Raw genomic sequence first — 22,549 nt, 5'->3', positions numbered from 1 at the left:
TAAAATCCTGACTTAGCCATTATCCTCAATGGGAGGTGGATTCTAAGGCTGAACCCTCCCCTGCCTATTAGCAAGCTTTACATTAGCGATAAAAGTTTTCTCGCTGTTTTACATGTGTTTTGGGTGGATTTTGCCACTATCGCTGGATCTTTTATCACATGGGAGATCAACGTTGGTAATAACGCGCTATCTCTGCGATAGGATCCAGTGATAGACAGTGATAAAAAAATATGCGCTAAGCACGATTTGCGATATTTTTCGCACCCCCTTGATAATATGCCCTAAGGTTTTTTTTCTGGGCTGTTATCTTTGACAGGAAATTTAATTGACACTGTGGTTTGCACAGCTTTGCACCTCATAGCTCCAAAACTGCATCAAGTGAGCAAAGGAAAAACGAATGGCAAATCTGACTTTCAGTTGCTTGAGATAAACTGTTGCAGGTCTCCCATTTCATATAGGGCTCACAAGTGTAGCTAAATAATTGTTACTGGAAGAGGCTTTTCAGAGCATTTAGTGTGAGTAAAAGGCAGGCAAGATGTGACAACGAAAATCAATTATTAGTCCTCCAGTAATGCATAGTTCTACTTCCTGGTCTCATATGTTTGTTTTTTTGCCATCCTTCTCTAGGACATACTGTGTTGGAACATGGAAGCCAGAAATAAAACCCTGTCTAAAGAATTCATTTTTTTAGGACTGACGGAAAATCCCAAACTGAAAGTCCCTCTCTTTACCTTATTCTCACTAATTTATATCTTTACAGTGTTCGGTAATATTGGCATAATTGCATTAATTAAAATGGCTCCCCGCCTTCACACTGCAATGTACTTTTTTCTGAGTCACCTTTCCTTTGTGGATCTATGTTATTCTTCTGTTATTGCCCCCAAGATGCTGGTTGATCTGCTTTCCAAGAGTAAGAGGATTTCATTCCTTGGATGCTTTGTGCAGCTTTTATTTCTTGCCAATTTTGGGTGCATAGAAGCAGTGCTTCTGGCAGCTATGGCTTATGATCGTTATGTTGCCGTGTGCCAGCCCTTGCACTATGCAACCATAATGACAAAGACATTTTGCTGCCGGATTATGACTGGAATTCATACAGGTGGAATTATCCACGCAATAATAGAGACAAGTTGCACCTTCCGGATATCTTTTTGTCAATGGACCATTCATCATTACTGCTGTGACATCCCTCCACTGCTCAAGCTGTCATGCTCGGACACTACTGTAAATGAGGTGGTGTTGTTCATACTAGGAGGCTCCATTTTAATTGGCTCTCTTCTTGTAATTGTCATGTCCTATGCAGCAATCATCCTTGCTATCTTCCAGGTACACTCCGCATCAGGTAGGCTCAGAGCTGTGTCCACATGCACCTCCCACTTCACAGGAGTGACCTTGTACTTTGGGACTGTGCTCTTCACCTACCTCCGTCCATCATCCCAATACTCCCTAGATCAAGACAAGGCTATAAACCTGTTCTACTCAGTGGTCATCCCCATGCTGAATCCACTCATCTACAGCCTGCGGAACAAGGATGTGAAGGAGGCCCGAGGAATATCCTTGTAGGGAAATAACTAAGAGTTGAGTGATCAATGATCAGTCGATAATTATTTTTATTTGAAACTCCTGTTGAATAACCCGAAAAAGTGATACTCTTTATGATACAATTACATATGCATCTTCAATCTAGATGAGCACTACAGTTTATAATGTGATTGAGTGAATGGTAGAAGCCACTCAGCACAAAAATAAATCCTATATTCAAGGTTTCTAAAACGAAATACAAAAACAACTTTTTGGCAGAGAGTATTAGTTATCTGGGGAAGCTCTTGTTATGATCAACATATACCTGGGTGTCACAAAGGAATCTCATTTCCAGTCCTATGTTTTTATTTATCAGATTAGTGCATCTGGAGACATATAGTTGTGGCTCAGCTATATTGCTCTCATTAGACAATTACATCTATAAAGAGTTGTTTGTAAAAGAGAAGCCCAAGATGGATAACATGAGCCCTGATTGTGCATCTCTACATGGCAAGACTAATATTGAGACAGGATGTAATGCATCTGTGAAAGTGTAATAAATATCTCTGGAAAGCATGGGGTAAGATTTGAGAATGATCCAAGGCACATAAGTGTTTGGGCTATGCTTTAATGTTTTCTTCGTGAATGCCAAAGAGAAGATCGGAGATTTCAGAAGCTGTATGGTCTCTTGGAAAAGAAAGAACAGGAGTAAGACCTGATGGGCCGAGGTGGTCTAGATATGCTTCCAGCCATCCACAGTGTTGAGTGACAATGAAGGAAGAAGAGTAGAAGAGAAATCATGTTTTTTTTGTTGGGGGGCTTGATAAGGAGTGTTGTCTTCATAAACTTGGTAACCTTTTTAACTAGTATTCGATGACCACTTGAATACATTTCCCAGTCAAATGCAAAGAAATACTAGTTTCAAGATGATTTCACATGAACTACCTCAACATACGGTTAACAAGTCTAGCCCTATATTGAAGTAGTTTCAGCAGCAGACAGCTCATTGGAATTATTGAAAAAGGAAATAATTAGGAAAGAAAAAGAAAAGGAGAATAATAATAATAACATAGCAGTGCAAGGTAAAAGCAGGATGGAGCAAAGAAAAAACAGAGTTCTGGGTAGGTTTTTGAGAACTCTAGGTGCAGAGGTGAAGTCACCCGAACAGGAAGGTTATGGTAACCAAGAACTAGTTTATTCAATAGAGCGTGTCCCCAGCAACCACACATCTTAACATAAGCAGGCAGAAACAGCAACTGCCCTTTCAAAGAACGAACATGTACCAACGTTCGGTGAGCGTGCCGTAGGGCGAAATGGAAGGGGATCCAATTCGCCCCAACTTACGGAAAGAACGCTACACACCTCCTCCCTCCCAGGAACAAAAAAACCCACAGAAGAGGAACACCAAGGAGAAAGAGAAGAAGATAAAGAGAATAAAGAGTGGAACTATAATAATACAAAAAACAACTCTCCAGACAGAAAACCTTTAACACATAACAAAATCATCACTTTTATAGGTAAAGCGATTTCCCTCCTAGGGTGTTCATGGTTAGAAACACCCTCCAAACAGACCATCTCTTCTGTTTGCTGAATGTCAACATTGGAATCTCCAAGAGAACCCTCTAAATCCAAAGAAACAAAATCATCCACAAAAGAATCAACAATCTTAGAAATTACTTGCTTTCCAGGAATAGTATCTTGTTTAGAACGAACCCCATTAGTGGATGAGTGAGAATTCGCCAAATCAACTGAAAAAGAGAAACATTTTGAGGAACTTCCAAGATGCAAGTATTGAGCATTAACATTATCCAATACATTTTTCTGACTCTTAGCAAGCATATTAAGACTCCAACAAGAACCATTGTTAACTTTAGCAGAGGTGTTACCTTTTACAAAAACTCTAAAAACCTTCCCAGAACATTTGGAATGACCTTTTTTGACATGAAATGGTAATTCGATTTTGACTTAATCACCAACCAACACGTTTCTGGCATTTCCATCAGAAAAAAATGCTGATACTTGAGATAGTTTGCTCACTAGAAATGTTATTCTTTTTTCTTGAAACCTGATGGTTAAGTCCATTCTGCTGAACCTTAAGATAAACCTCCTTCAGTTCAACCCCTGGAGCTCTCTCATTCAGTCAAGAGTGTGTAAAGCTCAAGTGAGGAGTGAGGAGCTGTACCCCTAAGCATCATAAAAGGAGAGAACCCGGTAATAGAATGAGAAGATGTGTGATACGCCCAGATTTTCTCTGCAACATATTTTTCACATCAACTCTGTTAGCACATGCAGCTTGAATGGAATCAACAAAGACTCTATTTAATCTTTCCACTTGACCATTCATGTGTGGTGAGTATAAGGCAGTTTTAATGTGCCTAATATCTCTGGCATGCAAGAAACTTTCAAAATCTAGAGATGTGATTTACACATCATTGTCAGAAACAATGCAATCAGGAAGTCCCTCCTTATGAAAACACTCTCCTACAAACTCTGTACCAGCTCTTGAGGGAGGTTGGGAAATCCATTTGTATTCCACCTATTTTGAAAATTAATCAATAAGTGCCACAACATACAATTTGCAAGAAGAGATGTTATCATATAGCCCAAGAATGTCTACAGCTAATTTCTGCCATGTCCTTTCTGGAAAGTCCGAAAACTTGACACCAACCTTGGGGGCGATAAGGGATTGTCAGAACTGGCATACAATGGACATGATTTAACAAAAGAAGAAATTTGATAATCTAAGTAAGGCCACCAAAAATGCTTTCTAAACTTTCTTTTAGTACTCGTTTCTCCCAGATGACCTTCCTGACACAGTTCTAAGATTGACTTTCTGAGTCCTATGGGTGGCACAAGACAACCATCTTTGGCAACCACCCCACCCTCGACAGTAATCGCAACCTTAAACTTCCCAAAAAACTTGCATTTCTGCCGAAAGCATTTTCTCTCGAGGCCAACCTTTATTCACAAATTGGGACAAATCGTTATCCTGTAGAGTTTCTTCTAACCAAACTGTCTTGGAAAGCTTACCAGACTACTCCCCTAAAACATCCTCCACAGTAGCCAAAACACACTCCTCAACCAACTCAGCATCACTTGAGATACAGGCAGAGTTCAGGCAATCTGAACAAGCAGTCGGCAACAACATTGTACACGCCCAGTATATATTTGGCCTTGAAATTGTTTTCATATATTTTAGATAAAATTCTCACCAAACGAGCTGAGGCCTTACTAGTGCCATCACTATTCAATAAGAACAAAAGAGGTTTGTGATAGGTCTTATTGATTAAATGTTTACCCAACAGATAAGTTTTAAAATGTTCAACAGCACAGCACATGCTAAAGCCTCATGTTCAATGGTTGAATATTTATTTTCAGCCACAGATAGGGGCCTAGAGGCAAATGCCACAGTTTTGACAACATTGTTATATTTCTGGCTTAACATGGCACCCAAACCCTCTAGACTGGCATCCACACTCACAATACACTGCTCCTTAAAATTAAAGAGAGCTAAAGAAGATGCATTGATAATGGAAGCTTTGATCTTTTCAAAAGATAACTGCTGTAGGTGATCCCAGACAAAAAGTTCACCCTTCTTGAGTAACAATCGAAGACAGAGCTTAATTGGTCTTTGTCTTTGGGGGGAGGTATAGACTCAATGGCCTCAAGCAATTTGCGTTTAGGAGAAATACCTTTTGCAGAAATGGAATGGCCCACATACTCAACTTCCTATGTGAGAAACTTAATTTTTTGAGTTGGAGAGTCATACCCTTGTGCTGTAACACTTGCAACATCTTAGACAATCTGGCATTGTGAGACTCCTCAGTTTCGGCAAAAATCAGGATGTCATCCTGAAAAGCAACCACACCTTCCGTTTCACCCACAAGGGATAACATGAGTTTTTGAAAAACGGAAGCTGTGGATGCAAGTCCAAAAGGCATACAACTGTACCTAAATGCCCTATCCGGGCTGATGAACGTGGTAAGATGTCTACAACCCTCCTCTAACTCTATCTGATGATTGGCGGATTTGGAATCTAAAGAAGTGAAAAATTTGGCTCCGCCGATCTGAGCAAGTAACTCCTGAATCTTGGGAAGAGGGTGACAATCAACCACAATCTGGTTGTTGAGGGATCTCAAGTCCACACATAATTTCAAAATGCCAGAGTTTTTTCTAACAAGAACAATGGATAAGCACCCACTCAGATGCAGCAACCTCCTCACTCACACCCTCGAGGAGCAACTGTTTGAGCAAGGAAAAAAGCTCTCCCCTGGCACTCAATGGAACATCTCTCAGTTTATGGCGAACAGGAACTCAATTAGGCTTCAGAATAATCCTATGAGAGAAACCCACAACTTTCTCCAATGCTGTTGTGAAAAATATCTTGAACTTGCACAATAACTTTTTCTCTACCATGATGTACAGCCATACAATACACAGATAACACTGCCGATTCAAAATAAGTCCCATATTTCCTTGGTGTCTCCATCCAAGAACATGTAGCCTATCTTCTGCGACATAGATTTTCCCCATAATGGTGCGACCCTGAAAAGAGATGGCTGTATTAAAATAGTCTAAAATGTTGATGTTAGAATTAGCATATACAAACACATTAATGTCACAGTCTTGCAATTTTCTGTCGGACCAAATCTTGTTGAAAAACGTATGTGAAATTAAAAAAAAGAAAAAGGACAGTCTAAATCAACCAACATGTTTGACTTGTCCCCATTGATGAAAACTTCACAGGAAGGTGATTTGCACGACTCCATGTGAACGCTGGAAGTGACTCCAGGTCCCTTCATCATAAGAATCACATTGCGGATCTCAGGTTCACTAGATTGCACCTCCGAATCACACTCCTGGATGGCATTGATACCCCGTTGAGCTCTGCACACATTAGAGAAGTGACCTGCCTTGCCACACTTGAAACAACTTTTGCTGTTAGCTGAACACAATGTTTTGTTAGAATTCAGGAGTTACTTGCTCAGATCGGCGGAGCCAAATTTTTCACTTGTTTAGATCCCTCATCAGATAGATTTGGAGGAGGGTTGTAGACATCTTACCACGTTCAATGGAGTAAATGGCTGCAGCTTTTTAACAATTTTATGGTGGCGATTGATGGTGAATCTTTCAGTGATGTAAGGAAAAAAGGCTTGTTGCTCAATTCCATTGGCTCTGAAGCTCAATACATTTTTGATCATTTACCTTGCCTGGTTGTGCTGCAGGTTGTGGAAGACTATGATGAATTCATGGAGGTAGAGAACCACCCCCACACTTAACACACTTGCCATTGCTCATTAAAGAAAACATACTTTCCATTGGTCACGAAAGAAAATGACTTATTCTTAAAAGGCTTGTTTTTGTTACTATTGTGGATCAATGCAACATCCAATTGACCTTCTTTCTCATCATTCAATAACTTGAAGGATTTGGCAGCTCTCTTAATCCCTTTTGTGACCTTAATAAGGTCTCTGAAAGATGGATTCTTATGTCTGAGAAGTTTTCTTGAAGCTTTTTCTTTAAGCAGTGCAGCAACAGCTAAAACTCTTAATGCTGCAACATAGTTTTCAATGGGCTCTGTACCCATCTGATGTCTAGAGTAAAAGTTAAAAGGTTCAATAACAATGTGGGGTTCCACTGTAAAATACAATCTCAACCTCCCCATAGCCTCCATGAATTCATCATATTCTTCCACAACCTGCAGCACAACCAGGCAAGGCAAATGATCAAAAATGTATTGAGCTTCAGAGCCAATGGAATTGAGCAACAAGCCTTTTTTCCTGACATCACTGAAAGATTCACCATCAATCGCCACCATGAAATTGTTAAAAAGCTGCAGCCATTTACTCCATTGAACGTATTGCCTTAAGTTCAGAATAGCACCGCTTATTAAGTCAGTCCGAACAATGAACAAGATCCCTTAATTATTGTCCTTATTGATGCGCTGAGTCCCGGTATATATTTTCAAATATAGCCAGCCAACGCGTTTCGTTCTAAAAATAGAACTTCCTCGGGGTTATAATATTAAAAAACATAAAAAGCACATTTTATAACCCATATGTCTGTAGACAAGATAAGGTACAAAAACTGCTATGTACATCAACACCAACATACAGTAGTGAGAAAATAATTATATTCAAACAATAAGTGCATGACATCTCAAAAAATATATAAATATACAATGTAAACATTTGCATTAAATATAGAAAAATATGTTTAAATATTATATATAAAACTCATCATATCAAAGTAGCTCTATTGCATTTCGGTGAACAAGGACATATAAAAATATACATACAAGTACCAGGACTCAATATCGCACTTCAAACATTTAGACTGTATGATAACAAAATGAACAATTAATGTAAAGTTGCTTTGAAACCTTCTGGTTAGTGGATATCATCGGCAAGATATTACATGACAAAATGCATATGTGCCAACTATATATTGGGAGAGGGTTTTCTTTAGGAATAAGATACCAGACCTAACCGATATTTCATCGAGTTGTTGTATTGATTTCAAAGAGATAGCTGGCATAGATAGACGCATATCTCAAAGTCCTACCCTAATAGGCAAACAAAAACGAGAATCTGAGAAAAAGGGGAGGAGGAAGAAGAAGAAAAAAAAGAAAAAAAGGAGGGAAGAGAGCCAGAAAGGAAAAATGAGGACCAAGCAACCAAGATATTGGATACTATATCCCATCAAATCTATATGGTTAAATCATATCAAGAAAATCGAAGGAACAGTCACTTCTGAGTATGCAAAACGAATTATACCAAAAGAAGCTGCATGAAAACCTATATTCATGAACATTATAGAATACATACCAAAAGATTTGTATCGAGCGTAGTCAAATCCAAACAATTTCTTCATATATATATCAAACCTCCATGATAAGAGAAATATGCCGCTGTCGTAATTTATCCATCTTGTGACAAATATATTCCAAAATTAAAGACTCCCTCTTTATTGTATTTATTTATTGCGGCACGAGATATCTCACTCTAAAAGAGGAAAGTACAAGAGGGAAAAATGACTCACATAAACAGGAACACATTGCAGTGGTGCGTAAAGCGTAAAGGAAGTGTTGCAAAAATGCATACCTTAGTTCCTCATTTTGTATTCCTGAAAGGAACCAAAAGACCGTATATTATCCTTATGTAGTTCGAGGCACAAATACGTATTCAAATCCAAACGAAATAATATCCAAGGTATTAACCTATGCCGGAAGAAATATATTGCAAACAGGAAGTCAATAAACTAATTAAAGTCTAAGGGCAAGACACATAAACGAAAAAAGTATTATGTCATTCTATTACAAAAATGTCGAAACCGGGAGAGACAAGAGAGGGGGGACGAAAGAGACCGCAACAAAAGGGGGGCATACACGTTTTCGCCTTGTCCGTTTCAGTTTTTTATTTTTTAACTGCCTTGCCACACCTGAAACAACTTTTGCTGATAGTTGGACACAGCATAAGAGTGTCCCCAGGAGTTTGTAAAAAAGAAGATGGTGCTGTACAACACTGCTGCATGACTGTCGAAGGTGACAAAACGTAGGTGGGGGTGGGGTATGGATGGGTGGGCGAGCACAGGTGGGAGGCAGGAAATGTTATCATTTTTTAAAACGTACTTTTTCCCCACAGCTCTGTCGCCCACCTCAGCCTCGGAGCTCTCCCAACAGTCTCTGGGAAGTCAGAGACTGCTCAGCCAATCCTGAGGAGAGCAGCACCATAATTGTCCTGAGCAGCCTTCTCTGCAGCTTAGACACTGCCTGTGAGCCTGTGCCATTTCTCCGACCCGGCTGTGAACAAAGGTTGGTTGGAAAAAAAAAATATATATATATATATATATATGTTTGGCCAGCAGGCCAAACATGCAGGCACACTTAATAGTACCACCATCTGCCAGCCACGGCCCGCCCTGCCATGCACCCATGTCAAAATCAGTCAAAGAAAAATAAAATGATATGGTTTTATTATTATATATTTCATTTTTCTTTGACTGACTCTGAAGAGTGAGGCAATGCTCCTCCGCCATTAGAGAGGAGCCACCCCTATGCACAGAATGCATATCTGTATCAGTCTGTCAGTTGGTGTGTAAGTAGCTGCATGGGTTGGTGAGCTGCTACATGATTGTCAATATGGGTTAATGATTAGATATCTGAGTACCTGTATGGGTGCCTGAGACTCTGTGTGGGTGGGTAACTGAGTGATTGTGAGAGTGGCTATATGGGTGAGTGTGTGCTTGTTTCAGTGATTGTAGAAGAGAGTTAGTATGTGTTACCATCCATATGAATAGGTGATGTGGTGTGTGTATAACTGTATAGGTGAGTAAATGACAGTGTAATTTATTCTTTGGGTGACTGACTAGGTGTGTGAGAAACTCTATCGGTGAGTGGCAGTGTCTGAATGTCTGTATGGGTGTATGAGTGCATATATCAGTAGCTGTACTAACTAGTATTGGTGTGTCTATTGTTTCAGAAAAGGTTGTCGATTGGGTATTATAGAATGGGTATATGAAAGGTGATATTAAGGTGTGAGGAGGGGCATCGGATGTGAAGTAGATGATGTCATCAACGATGTCATCAGTGATGTCATTTGAGATGTCATCAGTGATGTTACTGACCATGTCATGAGTGATGTAATATGAGACGTCATCAGCAGTGGATTACGGGGGCGCGAGTTATAGTTAGGTCAGGTAACTATAACGGACAGATTTCTCTAGTTTTGTGTGAGTAAAATGTCAGCCTAACTATAACATCCCGAAAACTGCGATTTTTTTCAGCGTATATCTAAGGTTTTTTAAATGCTAATTCCTAACTATAAAGTCCCTAATATTTCTGTTGTGTAAGTGAATTTCTAAGGGTTTTTTAAATGCTAACTATGCCTACATAGATAGGGCAAGTACAGAAAGAGGAAGAAAGGCACAGAATGAAGCAAGAGAAGTTCAGAAAGATGCAGGAGAGGTGGAGAAAGAGGAATAAAGGTGCATAAAGAAGCAAGAACAATGCAGAAAAAGGTAACAGAAGTCACGGAAAGAGTAAGAAAGATGCAAAGAGAAGCAGAGAAGTGAAGAAAGAAGCTACTGAGGTGCAGAAAGAGGCTTTTTTGACTGTACCTTACCAGAGACTCATAGAAAATAGCGTCATCACTAATCCTTCTCCCAAGATGTATTAAACCTCTCTTTTCTCTTGAAGGTTCACTATTCATCGACTGCTCAGAATGTTAGGCCTACCAAATCTGAAACAGCAATCCTAACCATATCAATGTATGTCTGACCAAGTTTGTGTAGGTATGCACACGTGTGTCTCTGCTTTTACCTAGTGACATGTTACATAAAAATGAGCATACAAATACTTGAATACCTGTGAGTCATACACCATACTCTGTACATTTGTGTACAAAAAGGTAGAAGCAAGAAAAGTGCAGAAAGAAGCAACAGAGGTGCAGAAAGAGGGAAGAAGGGTACAGAAAGCGGCGAGAGAAGTGCAGGAAGAAGCAAGAGAGGTGCAGAAAGAAGCAAGAGAGGTGCAGGAAGAAGCAAGGAAGTATAAAATGAAGCAACAGAGGTGCAGAAAGAAGCAAGAGAGTTGCAGAAAGAAGGCAGTGGAGTGCAGAGAAAGGCAAGAAGAGTGCAGAAAGAAGCAAAAGAGGTGCAGAAAGAGGCAAGAGAGGTGCAGAAAGAGACAATAGATGCGCAGGAAAATGGAAGAAGTGTGCAAAAAGAAGCAAGGGAGGTGCAGAAAGAAGCGAGGGAAGTGCAGAAAGAAGCAAGAGATGTGCAGAAATAGGGGAGAAGAGGGAAGAGAGAGGCAAGAGAAGTGTAGAAAGAAGCAAGAGAGGTGCTGAAATAGGCAAGAGGTACAGAAAGAGGCAATAGATGTACAGAAAAAGGGAAGAAGTGTGTAGAAAGAAGCAAGAGAGGTGCAGAAAGAAGCGAGTGATGTGCAGAAAGAAGCAGGAGAACTGAAGAAAGGAAGAAAGAAACAACAGGGATGCAGAAAAGGCAAGACAGGTGCAGAGGTACAGAAAGAGGCAATAGATGTGCAGAAAGAGGAAAGACAAGTGCAGAAAGAGTCAAGATGAGTGCAGAAAGAAGCAAGAGAGGTACAGAAAGAAGCAAGAGAAGTGCCGAAAGAAACAACAGAGATGCAGAAAAAGGCAAGACAGGTGCAGAAAGAAGAAACAGAGTTGCAGAAGGAGGCAAGAGAACTGCATAAAAGAGTTGTAAACACAGGCAAAAGGGGTACAGAGGTACACACAGCGGCAAGAGAGGTGCAGGAAGAGGGAAGAGGGCTTCAGAAAGACGCAAGAGGTGTCCAGAATTTTGCAAGAGAAGTGTAGAAAGAAACAAGAGCAGTGCAAAAGGAACCAACATTGGTGCAGCAAGAGGCAAGAGAGGTGTAGAAAGAGGCAAGCGAAGTACAGAAAGGGACAATAGGTGTGGAAAGAGGCCGGAGAAGTGTACAAGGAGACAAGAGGGATACAGAAAGAGGCAAGAGGAATCCAAGAACAAGCATAAGAAATGCAGAAAGAAGCAACAGAGGTGCTGAAAGAGGCAAGAGAAAGACAGAAAGAAGCAACAGAGGTACAGCAAGAGGCAAGAGAGGTGCAGAAACAGGCAGGAAAGGTGTAAAAAGAAGGAACAGGGGGTGCAGAATGATGCAAGAGGGAAACAGACATTTGCAAGAGAAGTGCATAAAGAAGCAAGCGGGATGCAGAAAGAGGTAGGAAAGGTACACAAAGAGGCAATAGGGATACTGAAAGAGGCAAGATGGGTACAGAAAGAAGGAAGAGAAGTGCAGAAAGAAGCAACAGAGGTGTTGATAGAGACAAGAAGGGTTTAGAAAATGGCAAGAGTACTGCAGAAAGAGACAAGAGGGATGCAGAATGAGGCTAAAAGAGGTTTATAAACAGGCAGGAGAGGTGAAGAAAGAAGCACACGAATCCTATTTCTATTTAAAACATTTATAGAGCGCGACAGCTGCCCCAGCCAACAGGCGTCCCTGCGCTAACAGCAAATAGGCAGCATCAGCACAGAGAGCAGCCTACACAGTGGGAAAGAGAAAGGTTGTAATAGCTTTCTTAAATTCATAAAAATTGCTGAGGCCATGAATATGGGGGGGCAGAGAGGTAATGTTAATGTTAAATTACATTTATAATGTTAATGTTAAATTACATTTATAAAGAGCTAATCACCAAAGGTGTCTACACGCTGCATCATAGAACAACAGTCCGAGTTCCGTTGTGCCACTGAGCCCGACATTAATCCTAATAGACCTGATCAAATGCCTCTTAGAACAGTATTGTCTTGAGCCTTCTTCATCGCCGCTCTGTATCGGAAGGAACGACCTCTGGCCTGGGTACTCCTGACCCGAAGGACCACCAGCAAATGTTGGCCCATGGAGCAAAGCTGACGGGAGGGAACATGAAATGAGAGCAGATCCGTCAAGGTATTAGGGGAAGCGAGCTTCAAGATCTAAAAGGCTATACAAAGAGCCTTGAACTCGATCCGTTAAGCCATAGGCAGCCAATGAAGGCAACGGATTGTGCTGGTCACCGAACAAACTCTGCGCAGGCCCAAAAGAGCTCTTGCTGGGCATTCTGTACTCTCTGTAACCTATGTATTTCTGCCTTGTTAGCCCCTAGGTACAGAGAGTTCGCATAATCAAGCCTAGATGTAATCATGGCTTGAATGATGATCTGTCTAGTCAGGGCATCAAAGAACCCTAAAATAGGTTTAAGCCCACGTAATAAACCAAAACAGGTGCCCACCACCTTCTTCGTTTGAGTCTGGAAGGTGAGAGAGGAGTCCATCCAAACCCCCAAGTTCTTTACAACCTGTTTAGGACGGGGGGTGCCTAGATTCATGGGCCACCAATACTCATTCTATAACCCACGGTCCCTTCCCAACAGCAACACCTCCGACTTGCTGGCATTCAACTGGAGGCAGGTAGCTGTCATCCATACGGCAACTGCCGCAATATCACCTTGAAACTTAGTGGCGTCGTGCCTGGAGTTGCTCGAGAGGGCTACCACCAGCTGAGTATCGTCGGCGTAAGAGACCACCGTCAGTCCTCTGCTCTTGGCAATTGCAGCCAAAGGTTGTACTTACAAATTAAAGAGCAGAGGGCTCTTAGAGGAACCCTGTGGTACTCCGTGCTTGATGGGATAGGTAGATGAGGAAAACGGGGGGCAATCACCTGATAAATCCTATCAGAACAAAATGACGCTAGTCACTTCAATGCAAGGCCACTGATACCAGCCTCTTCCAAACGGCGCAACAGGATAGCATAGGACACAGTATTGAATGCGGCATTGAGATCCAAAAGGATCAGTGCCGATGTCTGTCATGCGTCCAACGCTATCCAAAGGTGTTCTGTTACCGCCAGGAGCGCCGACTCCGAGCCATGGCCGGGACGAAAACCGTTTTGCGAGGGATCTAGCGTATTGTTGATGGTCAAGTGCTCTGAAAGTATGGAATTAATATATGCCTCCGCGATCTTGGCAGCCCAAGAGAGCAATGAAATTGGCCTGAAGTTCTCAGGTTTTTTGGCATCCAAAGAGTGTTTTTTAAGCAATGGTCACACTCTTGCTTGTTTCCATGCTGTAGGCACAACAGACAAATTGAATGATTTGTTGATCACTTGACCAAGAAGAGGAGAAATATTAGGTAAGATTTTCCTTAATTGGTCAGGTTTCAGTGGGTTAGTCGATGATCCTGACTTGATTTTAGCACAGAGGGCGAGTAAACGGTCCTGTTGAATCTGAGGGAAAACCTCTAAGGTGACCATCGTGCCATGGTAGGTTAACTCAAGACAGTCCATATGGACCGTGGGAAAGCATTTATAAATGTCTTCTACCTTTTATTAAAAGAACAAGGCAAGCTCCTCGCATTGCTTATTCGAAGTGATCAGTGGATCAACCACCCCCTTCTCATTTTTAAGGCCTGAGACGATAGAGAAGGGGGTTAGTGCTGTTACTAATTTCCTTGGCGTAAAAAGCCACACGTTCAGTATGGATAGCTTTGTGATAGATCTTTACTGCATCCCGATAGCGATCTCTAGAAAATGGAGCAAAGTCTTTCCTCCATGACCTTTCAAATTTTTTACAAATTTCCTGCAGCAGCGCACATTTTTTGTTTGTACAACGAATTACATTTAGACATGCGAATGGGGGACCACTTAGCTAGGATCAAAGTATCCAACGGCTGATTGGTCCAGTCTGAAAAGGCTGAATCAGCCTTATCAGGATCCATCGGCAACACCGGTATGGAGGTCGAAAGATGGACTTGGAATTGATCCCAATTTAACGTATGCCATGGGCGTATAAGGGAGTGGGGGTTGTCTAATTTACACATAGGAGCAATGTCCTGAATAGACAGAGGGGCCAAAAAGTGGTCTGACCAGGCCATAGGGACCAGCAGTTGGACCGTGAGGGACAAAATGTTGGTAAAAACAGGGTCCAACAAATGACCAGGTGGTAATCAAAATGAAGATTCAGGTCTCCCAGGCCCTTAAAGTTAGAAGTATTGACCGCCAAAGTACAGACGGTATCAAAAAGCGTTTCCCTGAAGCCTTTGGATGGGCCCGACGGACGATATACCAATAAACCAGTCATGGTGTAGTTAAAAGTGATTTTAAAGCAGGCACATTCACAACCCAAAATGGGCAGTTTAGGGAAGGCGCTGGAGTAGCCGGTTTTAACAATAGCCACAATACCCCCGCCTCTCGAGTCTCTGATAAGGGTATGAATAACATAACCCTCTGGGACTGGCAACCCTGCTATCGCCATCGAGTTTTCAGAGAGCCAAGTCTCAGTTAAAAACGAGGTATCAGGTGATTCCGTTTGAAGAAGGTCATAGACATCAGCGCAATGTTTGACCAAATAGCGACAATTCAAACGAAAAATAATCTAGCATTTGCCTGGGAAAGGAAGACAATCTTGAGAGACTGCATGAGTGATAGATGTGAAACCACTTAATAACACCACTGGGTTTGGGCTCCCAACAGCAAGGCCAAGCCACTGAACAATATTAAACTAAACAACCGCCAGTACTGCTGTCTTATTCCTTCATAAACTTGTACCAACAAATTGAACACCCAACAAAATGTGTACTAGACTGCTAATTCTGTCTGAATCAATCTTTTTGTTGTATTATTTTGTTCTCAAAATTCAATCATGAATGCAAAATTTGACTTTTTACATTTTTACAATATGATTGCAACAATAAAAACATTATTTTTACAAAAAACAGACTTCTTTCATTCACTCTCTCATTCAACCTTTCCAAAAAACAATCACCACATCGCATACACTCACAGCACACAACAACAATATATACAACTCAATTCTTTTCTGTACATGAATCATTAATGAACAATGCAATAGAACCAAATTATCAGCACTTTGGATTATTGTGCCACATTTAAGTTTGTTATTCCATATTCTTATGGCTATATACAATGGGTCTACGCATTTCAAACTCTTAATTGTTTTAGAGTTCTCTTCAGGACCTCTGAAGGCTTTTTCACTTTAACCTCATGATCATCCGACGCGGGACAATCAGTATTCGTGTTGAAACCCGTCTGTTCTTAAGGGGCTGGAACGATTTCCAGAGCGGGGGACTTGTTCTGTCCGCGATGGCTGGATGTACCTTTTCAACAGGACAAGCCTTTTGTTTGAGGGGGTAGCTATCTCACAAATGTTCTGATTCGACCGCATCAATCGGCGAAGTCGGAGGTTGCAATCTCTCGGCAGATACGCCTGGCGCGTTTTCTTCTTAGCGTCCAAGAAGAAAACGCGTCAGGCGTACAGAAAAAAGCAAGCGAGGTGCAGAAAACCGAAGAAGGGTACAGAAAGAAGCAATAGGGGAGCCGAAAGAGGCAAGAAATGTGTAGAAAGAAGCAAAAGAGGTACAGAAAGAAGCAAATGAGGTGCAGGAAGAGGCAAGAGAGGTTCAGAAAAGGGGAAGAAGGGTACAGAAAGAGGCAAGAGAGGTGCAGGAAGAAGGAAGAGAAGTGCAGAAAGAAGCAAGAGAAGTGCAGAAAGAGGCACGTGCGGTACAGAAAGAGGCAAGAGAGGTGTAGAACATGGCAAGATAACTGCATAAGAGGTTAGAGGGATGCAGAAAAAGGGAAGAAGGGTGTAGGAAGGTGGATACCTGACTATGGTTACCCCAGATTTTTTGCCTAGTGTTTAGCTGGTTTTCGACTTAGTTGGCCTGGGATCCTGCTAATCAGGGCCCCAGGCTATCTGCTCTCACTGTAAAATGGACTCCATGTACTTTAGGTACATACCTAATTGGATGTTGGGTCACCTTTTGAGCCCCTGTATAGTGCACCATAGGTACCCAGGGCATAGGTGCATCCAAGGCCTACCAGGGGCTGCAGAATGAATTATGCCACCGCTGGCTGGCCATCCAAATTGACATAACTGGCTGATCACTCAGCTGGGGCAAGGTGGTGTAGTCACCCTTTGCTTTAGATATAGTATACCTATATCTAACCTTATATATAGACACATATGCACCTATAAGTCACTCCTATGGCAGGCCTTAACAATCCTGAAGGCAGAGTGCTTGGTTTTATGTGAGACGAGGCTCTAGCATGAGCTGAGCCTGTCTGCAGCTTTCGGGACCATGTCCTTATAGCTGTTCTATGATATAGCCATACCATGTACTCTTAAGTGCATTATAATCCTCGCGGTTAAATGCTAACTCTGGTTTGGCTTTATCAAACACATGTCGTGTAAGGTGTCATACACTTTGGAATACTACCCCCTCACCAGTTCTGGAAATGGGTAGCATTCCACCCTTCTAGAGGGAGAAGACATGTTGTTCCTGTTAATCCCGGTTAAAGTTAACCAGAGCCTCAGCATCACATAATGGATGCTGCTGCCACAGACACAAGTCTGACCTCCTGCTGCTGGGAGTCCTTTCAGCAAGGGAGGCTTGGATAATTGGTTTCCTGTCTTGGGAGGGCTGAATGAAATGAGATACTGCCTGGGGCACAAGGTGTCCCATGCATAGTCCGGTTCAAACCAGTTGCTGGGGCAATCCAGCCCCAGCTCTGGTGCGAAACTGGACAAAGGGAAAGGGGTGTAACCGCCCCCTTCCATGGTCCCATCCATAGGAGGGGCCTAGCAGGTAATCCAGCCCCTTAGATTGGTATATAGGTAGGAGCTGAGTTAAGAGTCTTTAGATTTATCCTGAACTGAAACTTGAAACAAAACTCTGGTCCTTTGACATTCTATTGCAACTAGAAGACTGAAGAATCTCCCTTGTGGTCAAGGAGTGACCATCCTCTACCCACAGGCACCATCCAGCAATCTGCGGTTTACTTTGACGACGCTACCGCCGGAGCCCGAGCACAGAGTCCGACAAGAACCAGACTTCCAGACTTCTTTGACCCCGATCCACAATCCCAGCAAAGCTGACACCCGTGGAGGCGACGAGAGACGTGGGACCGGCCATCTTGAAAAGCCTGCTCTTTGCTACTTGTGCAGCTTCTGAGGCACCCTCAAAGTTGTACATTGGGGATTGAGAAGCCCTAGTCCCGAGCACGGTCTGCACCGCCGCAGAGCCCTCCACACTCCACGAGTGCCGTGTGGGGCCTGCTGGCGTCTGTCCGGTTACTTGCCTGTTGGCTAGTGGCCTCTGTGACGATGAACCTTCAAATCTGAACCACCTGCCTGGTTGCTCCAGGTGGGCCCCTGCTTCCCTGCAAAGGAGAAGCCCCATAGACCTTGCTGGTCTAACCCAAAGCGAACATTCGATTCCTGCGTGGGTTGCATTTGCCAAGGCCTGTTGCCTCCAATCCGAAAGCCGATGCCGCCAACAGCGAGATCCTTTGTGGGACAGTCTGTATCCAGCTCCTGGTCATCGTCGACACCTCCTGGTCCACGTGGCTGCAGAGTCAAGCTTCACGACATCACCTGATTGCTTCATGACATCGCCTGGTTCCTTCCTGGGTCCTTCCTGGTCACTGGCTAGTGACCCAGACTCTGTCCCCTCTGCTTTCCGGTACTCTTCATCCTCAATCCACGCTTGGATCCAACCGGACACATCTCTCCTGGTCGCCTGCAGCATCTTTCTCCAAAGCTCCATAGGATTCAGCGACGATACCCGATACACTTTGACACCTAAGCACCCGGCTCCTGTGGGTGAGCTAACGCGAGTACTCCGGTGCTCCAATGGGTATTGACTATCCTAGTGTCCTAGTTTTCAGTAGCTTTCTCCTAGTCCTTACGGAAGTGTCCTAAAAGAACTAGGGGCTAGATGTAGGTAAATTATATTTACCGATTCATAAATACCGAATTTTACCGATTCGGTATTTATGAATTGGTAAATATTAAGGGGGGAGATGTAGGTATTTCCAGATGTGGAAATACCGAATCGTTAAAATTCGGTATTTACCGATTCGGTAAATACTGAATCTGTATTTCCCATTAATTCCTATGGGCTTCACAGCCCATAGGAATCAATAGGAAATACCGAATCGGTAAATACCGATTCCAGCAAGGGTGCAGAGGGTGTCACTTTGACACCCTCTGGCACCCCAAAAATAGGCATGTGCGCCATGTGGCACACAGACATGTCCTAAGGGCATGTCTGTGTGTCACATGGCACAGGTGTGCATGCACACATGTGCATGCACACCTGGATTCGGTATTTTACCACCCAATTGGATTGGGTGGTAAAATACCGATTCTTAAAGCCCTGTGGCACTCTGACATGTGCCAGCTACATCTGCATTTACAGAATTGGTATTTTACCGAGTCTGTATTTACCGATTCGGTAATTTTACCGAATCGGTAAATACAGAATCGGTAAAATATCGATTCTGTAAATGCATGCCCTACATCTGAAAACCCTAATACCGGTCGGAAACGGCCAAAATCGGCCGTTTCCGACCGGTATTAGGGCTCCTACATCTGGCCCTAGTTTCCATTTCTTTTGTTCCCATTATAACTCTATGGAAACTCGCGTGTGTGTTAAGACACTGCACACGCCTCCCGAGGGTCTCCTGCTTCCTAACTCTTGGTAGTACAGTATAGCCCCAGTGATTCCCTAGGCCCAAGGCCTACTCTTTTGTCTGTGACGTTGTTCCTATACCACTATTTTAGTATATGGATTTACGTGCCCCTAGGGCCCTACTGTATATTGTGCAACTTACTGTATGATAATTAAGTATCTTGTTATGTGCTTTGTCCTCTGACCTCATAAAGAGTTCAGAGGGGTTGTGTTAGTAATAAATACATATATATATTATATATAAACTGTGTGGTGTCCTTTCATTTGGTATTCAAGGGGGTTACATATGGTAAAACAGCTTGCTTCACATGCTCTTTGAAGTTTTAGCCTAAGACTGCTTTGTCCATGCTACCACTAGGATAGCTGGTCTATAAGGTTGACTTTACAACCATCACCATAAGGGTTGTTTGGACTGGTGCAAGGTGCTCACTAGAATAGTGAACATCATATACCAGGGCAACTTCCCACAAAGGGTGCAGATAGAATCAAGAGAGGAGCAGAAAGAAGCAAGAGAAGTGCAGAAAGAAGGAAGAGAGGTGCAGAAAGAGGCAAGAGGGATACAAAAAGCAACAAGAGTGGTGCAGAAAGAGGGAAGACGAGTGCAGAAAGAGACAACAGGGTACAGAAAGAAGCAACAGAGGTGCAGGAAGAAGCAAGAGAAGTACAGAATGAAGCTACAGGGGTGCAGAAAGAGGCAAGAGAACTGTAGAAAGAGGCAAGAGTGTTGCAGAAAAAAGCAAAAGAGGTCCAGAACGAGGGACGAGGAATGCAGAAAGAGGCAAGAGGGTGCAGAAATTTGCAAGAGAGGTGCAGAAAGAAGGAACAGAGGTGCAGAAAGAGGCAAGAGAAGTACAGAAAGGAGAGGTGCTAGTAACATGCAGCTCCCCATGTGAAAAAGCAATCTGATTTAGATTTTGAAAGAGAGAACAGATTTCCATGCTATGGGAGGGCGGGATGGACACCCCGGGACACTGCAGGAGCCGGCCCTCCCACAATACATAAAGCCCCGGGGAGTGGTGGTCCCCAGGGCTTTGGAGACTTTGTAGCCTCCCCAACCATCCCAGGGGGTAACGAGGCCCTTGAGTGCTCCATGAGGGGGGCACACAGTCTCCTCCCACAATACCTAAAGCCCTGGGGAGTGGTGGTCCTCGCGGCTTTGGGGACCTTGGACCCCCTCCCCCCTCCATTTTTTTTTTAGCGCTGGGGTGATGATCCCTGGGGCTAGGGGCTAGGGTGCCCCTCGGGGCCCACATAAAATTTAATAATTTTGCTCTCGTTATTTAGCGTACCCTACACGTACCTGCGGGTCTTTTAAAAAAAGTAAATTTGAGCCCTGGAGGGTCCCTCTGAGGCCCCCTAAACAGATCTAGAGGGTAACATTATTTCTACCCTGCCCCCTTTCTACGTTTTGCGCACATATTCCACTGACTTCCTCAGCCTCGCTTCTACCGAGGCACAAAATGGCTGCCAGCAGTTCCTGGTTTTGAATGTTGCCAACCACTTGACAGCCAATTAGCATTCAGCGCGTGATCGGAAGGGTGCACTTATGGTACGATGACGATGCGCGCACACTCCGCGGATCCACCACGCCTATAGATATATAAATGATTTTAACTGTAATTTTCTCAGTAACTACTGAACAGAGTGACACCATTTAAGCAAAAGGCACAAGTCTGAACTGAGGACTACCTCTTTGCCAAATCCGGCGTAATTCCGTTCAGCAGTTCAAGCTGTAGCTGTGGCTAAAGGTCCTCTGGGAAATTGCATGAGAAAAACATGTTATGTTATGTTATATTAATGGTTTTTATACCGCGCACAGCTGCCCCAGCAAAGGGGCGTCCTGGCGCAGAGAAAGGTATACACAACATCACAGAATGCAGCAGAATCAGGGAGTCTTATTAAAAAGCAAGGTTTTGATGATACGTCTGAACTGGAATAGGTCTTCCAAAGCACGGGTTTCATTAGGGAGAGCGTTCCATAACTTGGCGGCTATTACTCGGAAGGAGCGGCCTCCAATCCTGCTCAGCAAAAAACGAGGCACAACAGCCAGATTCTGACCCATCGATCTCAGAGAGCGAGAGGGGACATATGGGGTCAGTAAATTAATGAGAATAGGTGGAGCCGTGCCCTTCAAAATTTTAAAGGCCAGGCAGAGCACCTTAAACTCAATCCGCCGAGCAACAGGTAACCAATGGAGCGTTTGCAGAACTCTAGACGCTGAGCAACGTTTGGGCAACCCAAAAATTGCTCTTGCGGCGGCATTCTGCACTCGTTGTAGCCGCAGAAGTTCAGCCTTATTCGTGCCAGCTAACAGAGCACTGGCATAGTCTATCCTGGATAGAACAGAGGCCTGGACCACAAGCTGTCTAGTAGGGGCATCGAAGAATTTAAGCACCGGCCTGATACCCCTAATGGTGCCAAAACAAGAGGCCGCCACTTTCTTAGTCTGGCAGGTAAAGCTGAGTGTAGGGTCCAGCCAGACCCCGAGGTTTTTTAGCTCCATAACAGGAGAAGGGATCATTCCTAGCTCGGGGGGCCACCAGTTGTTATTCCACCATCCAGGTTGCTTCCCAACCACCATCACCTCTGTCTTCATTGTGTTCAATTGGAGACAGTTCTGGGTCATCCAATTGGCCACCGCACGCAACCCCTCACAGAAATTGAGGGCGTCCACAGCTGAGTCCCCACTTAGTGTGACCACCAGCTGCGTGTCATCCGCATAGGACACCATTGTCAGGCCCCAGCGTTTGACTACCGCAGCCAGCGGCCCCACATAAAGGTTGAAAAGAGTGGGGCTCAGAGATGATCCCTGTGGGACCCCCAACGTGAGCGGGTGTGAGGTGGATTTACCGGGTGGTATCGCAACCTGGAAAGATCTATTGGAAAGGAAGGAGCGGAACCACCCTAAAGCCAGACCCCTGACCCCAGCTTCCTCTAACCGCTGCAACAGGATTTCGTGGGACACCGTATCGAAGGCGGCACTCAGATCTAACAACAG

The 22,549-nt window shown here is 43.4% G+C and overlaps 1 protein-coding gene across 1 annotated transcript; it reads left to right on the top strand.

Moving 5' to 3' along the window:
* The first annotated feature begins 645 nt into the window (after positions 1 to 645).
* LOC144761983 (olfactory receptor 5AR1-like) lies at positions 646 to 1,560 on the top strand. Its single transcript, XM_078647152.1, has one exon. The coding sequence runs from the start codon at positions 646 to 648 to the stop codon at positions 1,558 to 1,560; it is 915 nt and encodes a 304-aa protein (XP_078503278.1).
* Positions 1,561 to 22,549: the final 20,989 nt, after the last annotated feature.

Source organism: Lissotriton helveticus, chromosome 1_1 (assembly GCF_964261635.1).
Source record: "Lissotriton helveticus chromosome 1_1, aLisHel1.1, whole genome shotgun sequence".
NCBI lineage: Eukaryota > Metazoa > Chordata > Amphibia > Caudata > Salamandridae > Lissotriton > Lissotriton helveticus.
Note: the sequence above shows the minus strand (reverse complement) of the source record. Positions and strands in the feature narration are given on the sequence as shown.

Excerpts from the sequence above, each read along its gene's own strand:
- LOC144761983 (XM_078647152.1), top strand. The coding sequence starts at position 646 with ATGGAAGCCAGAAATAAAACCCTGTCTAAAGAATTCATTTTTTTAGGA.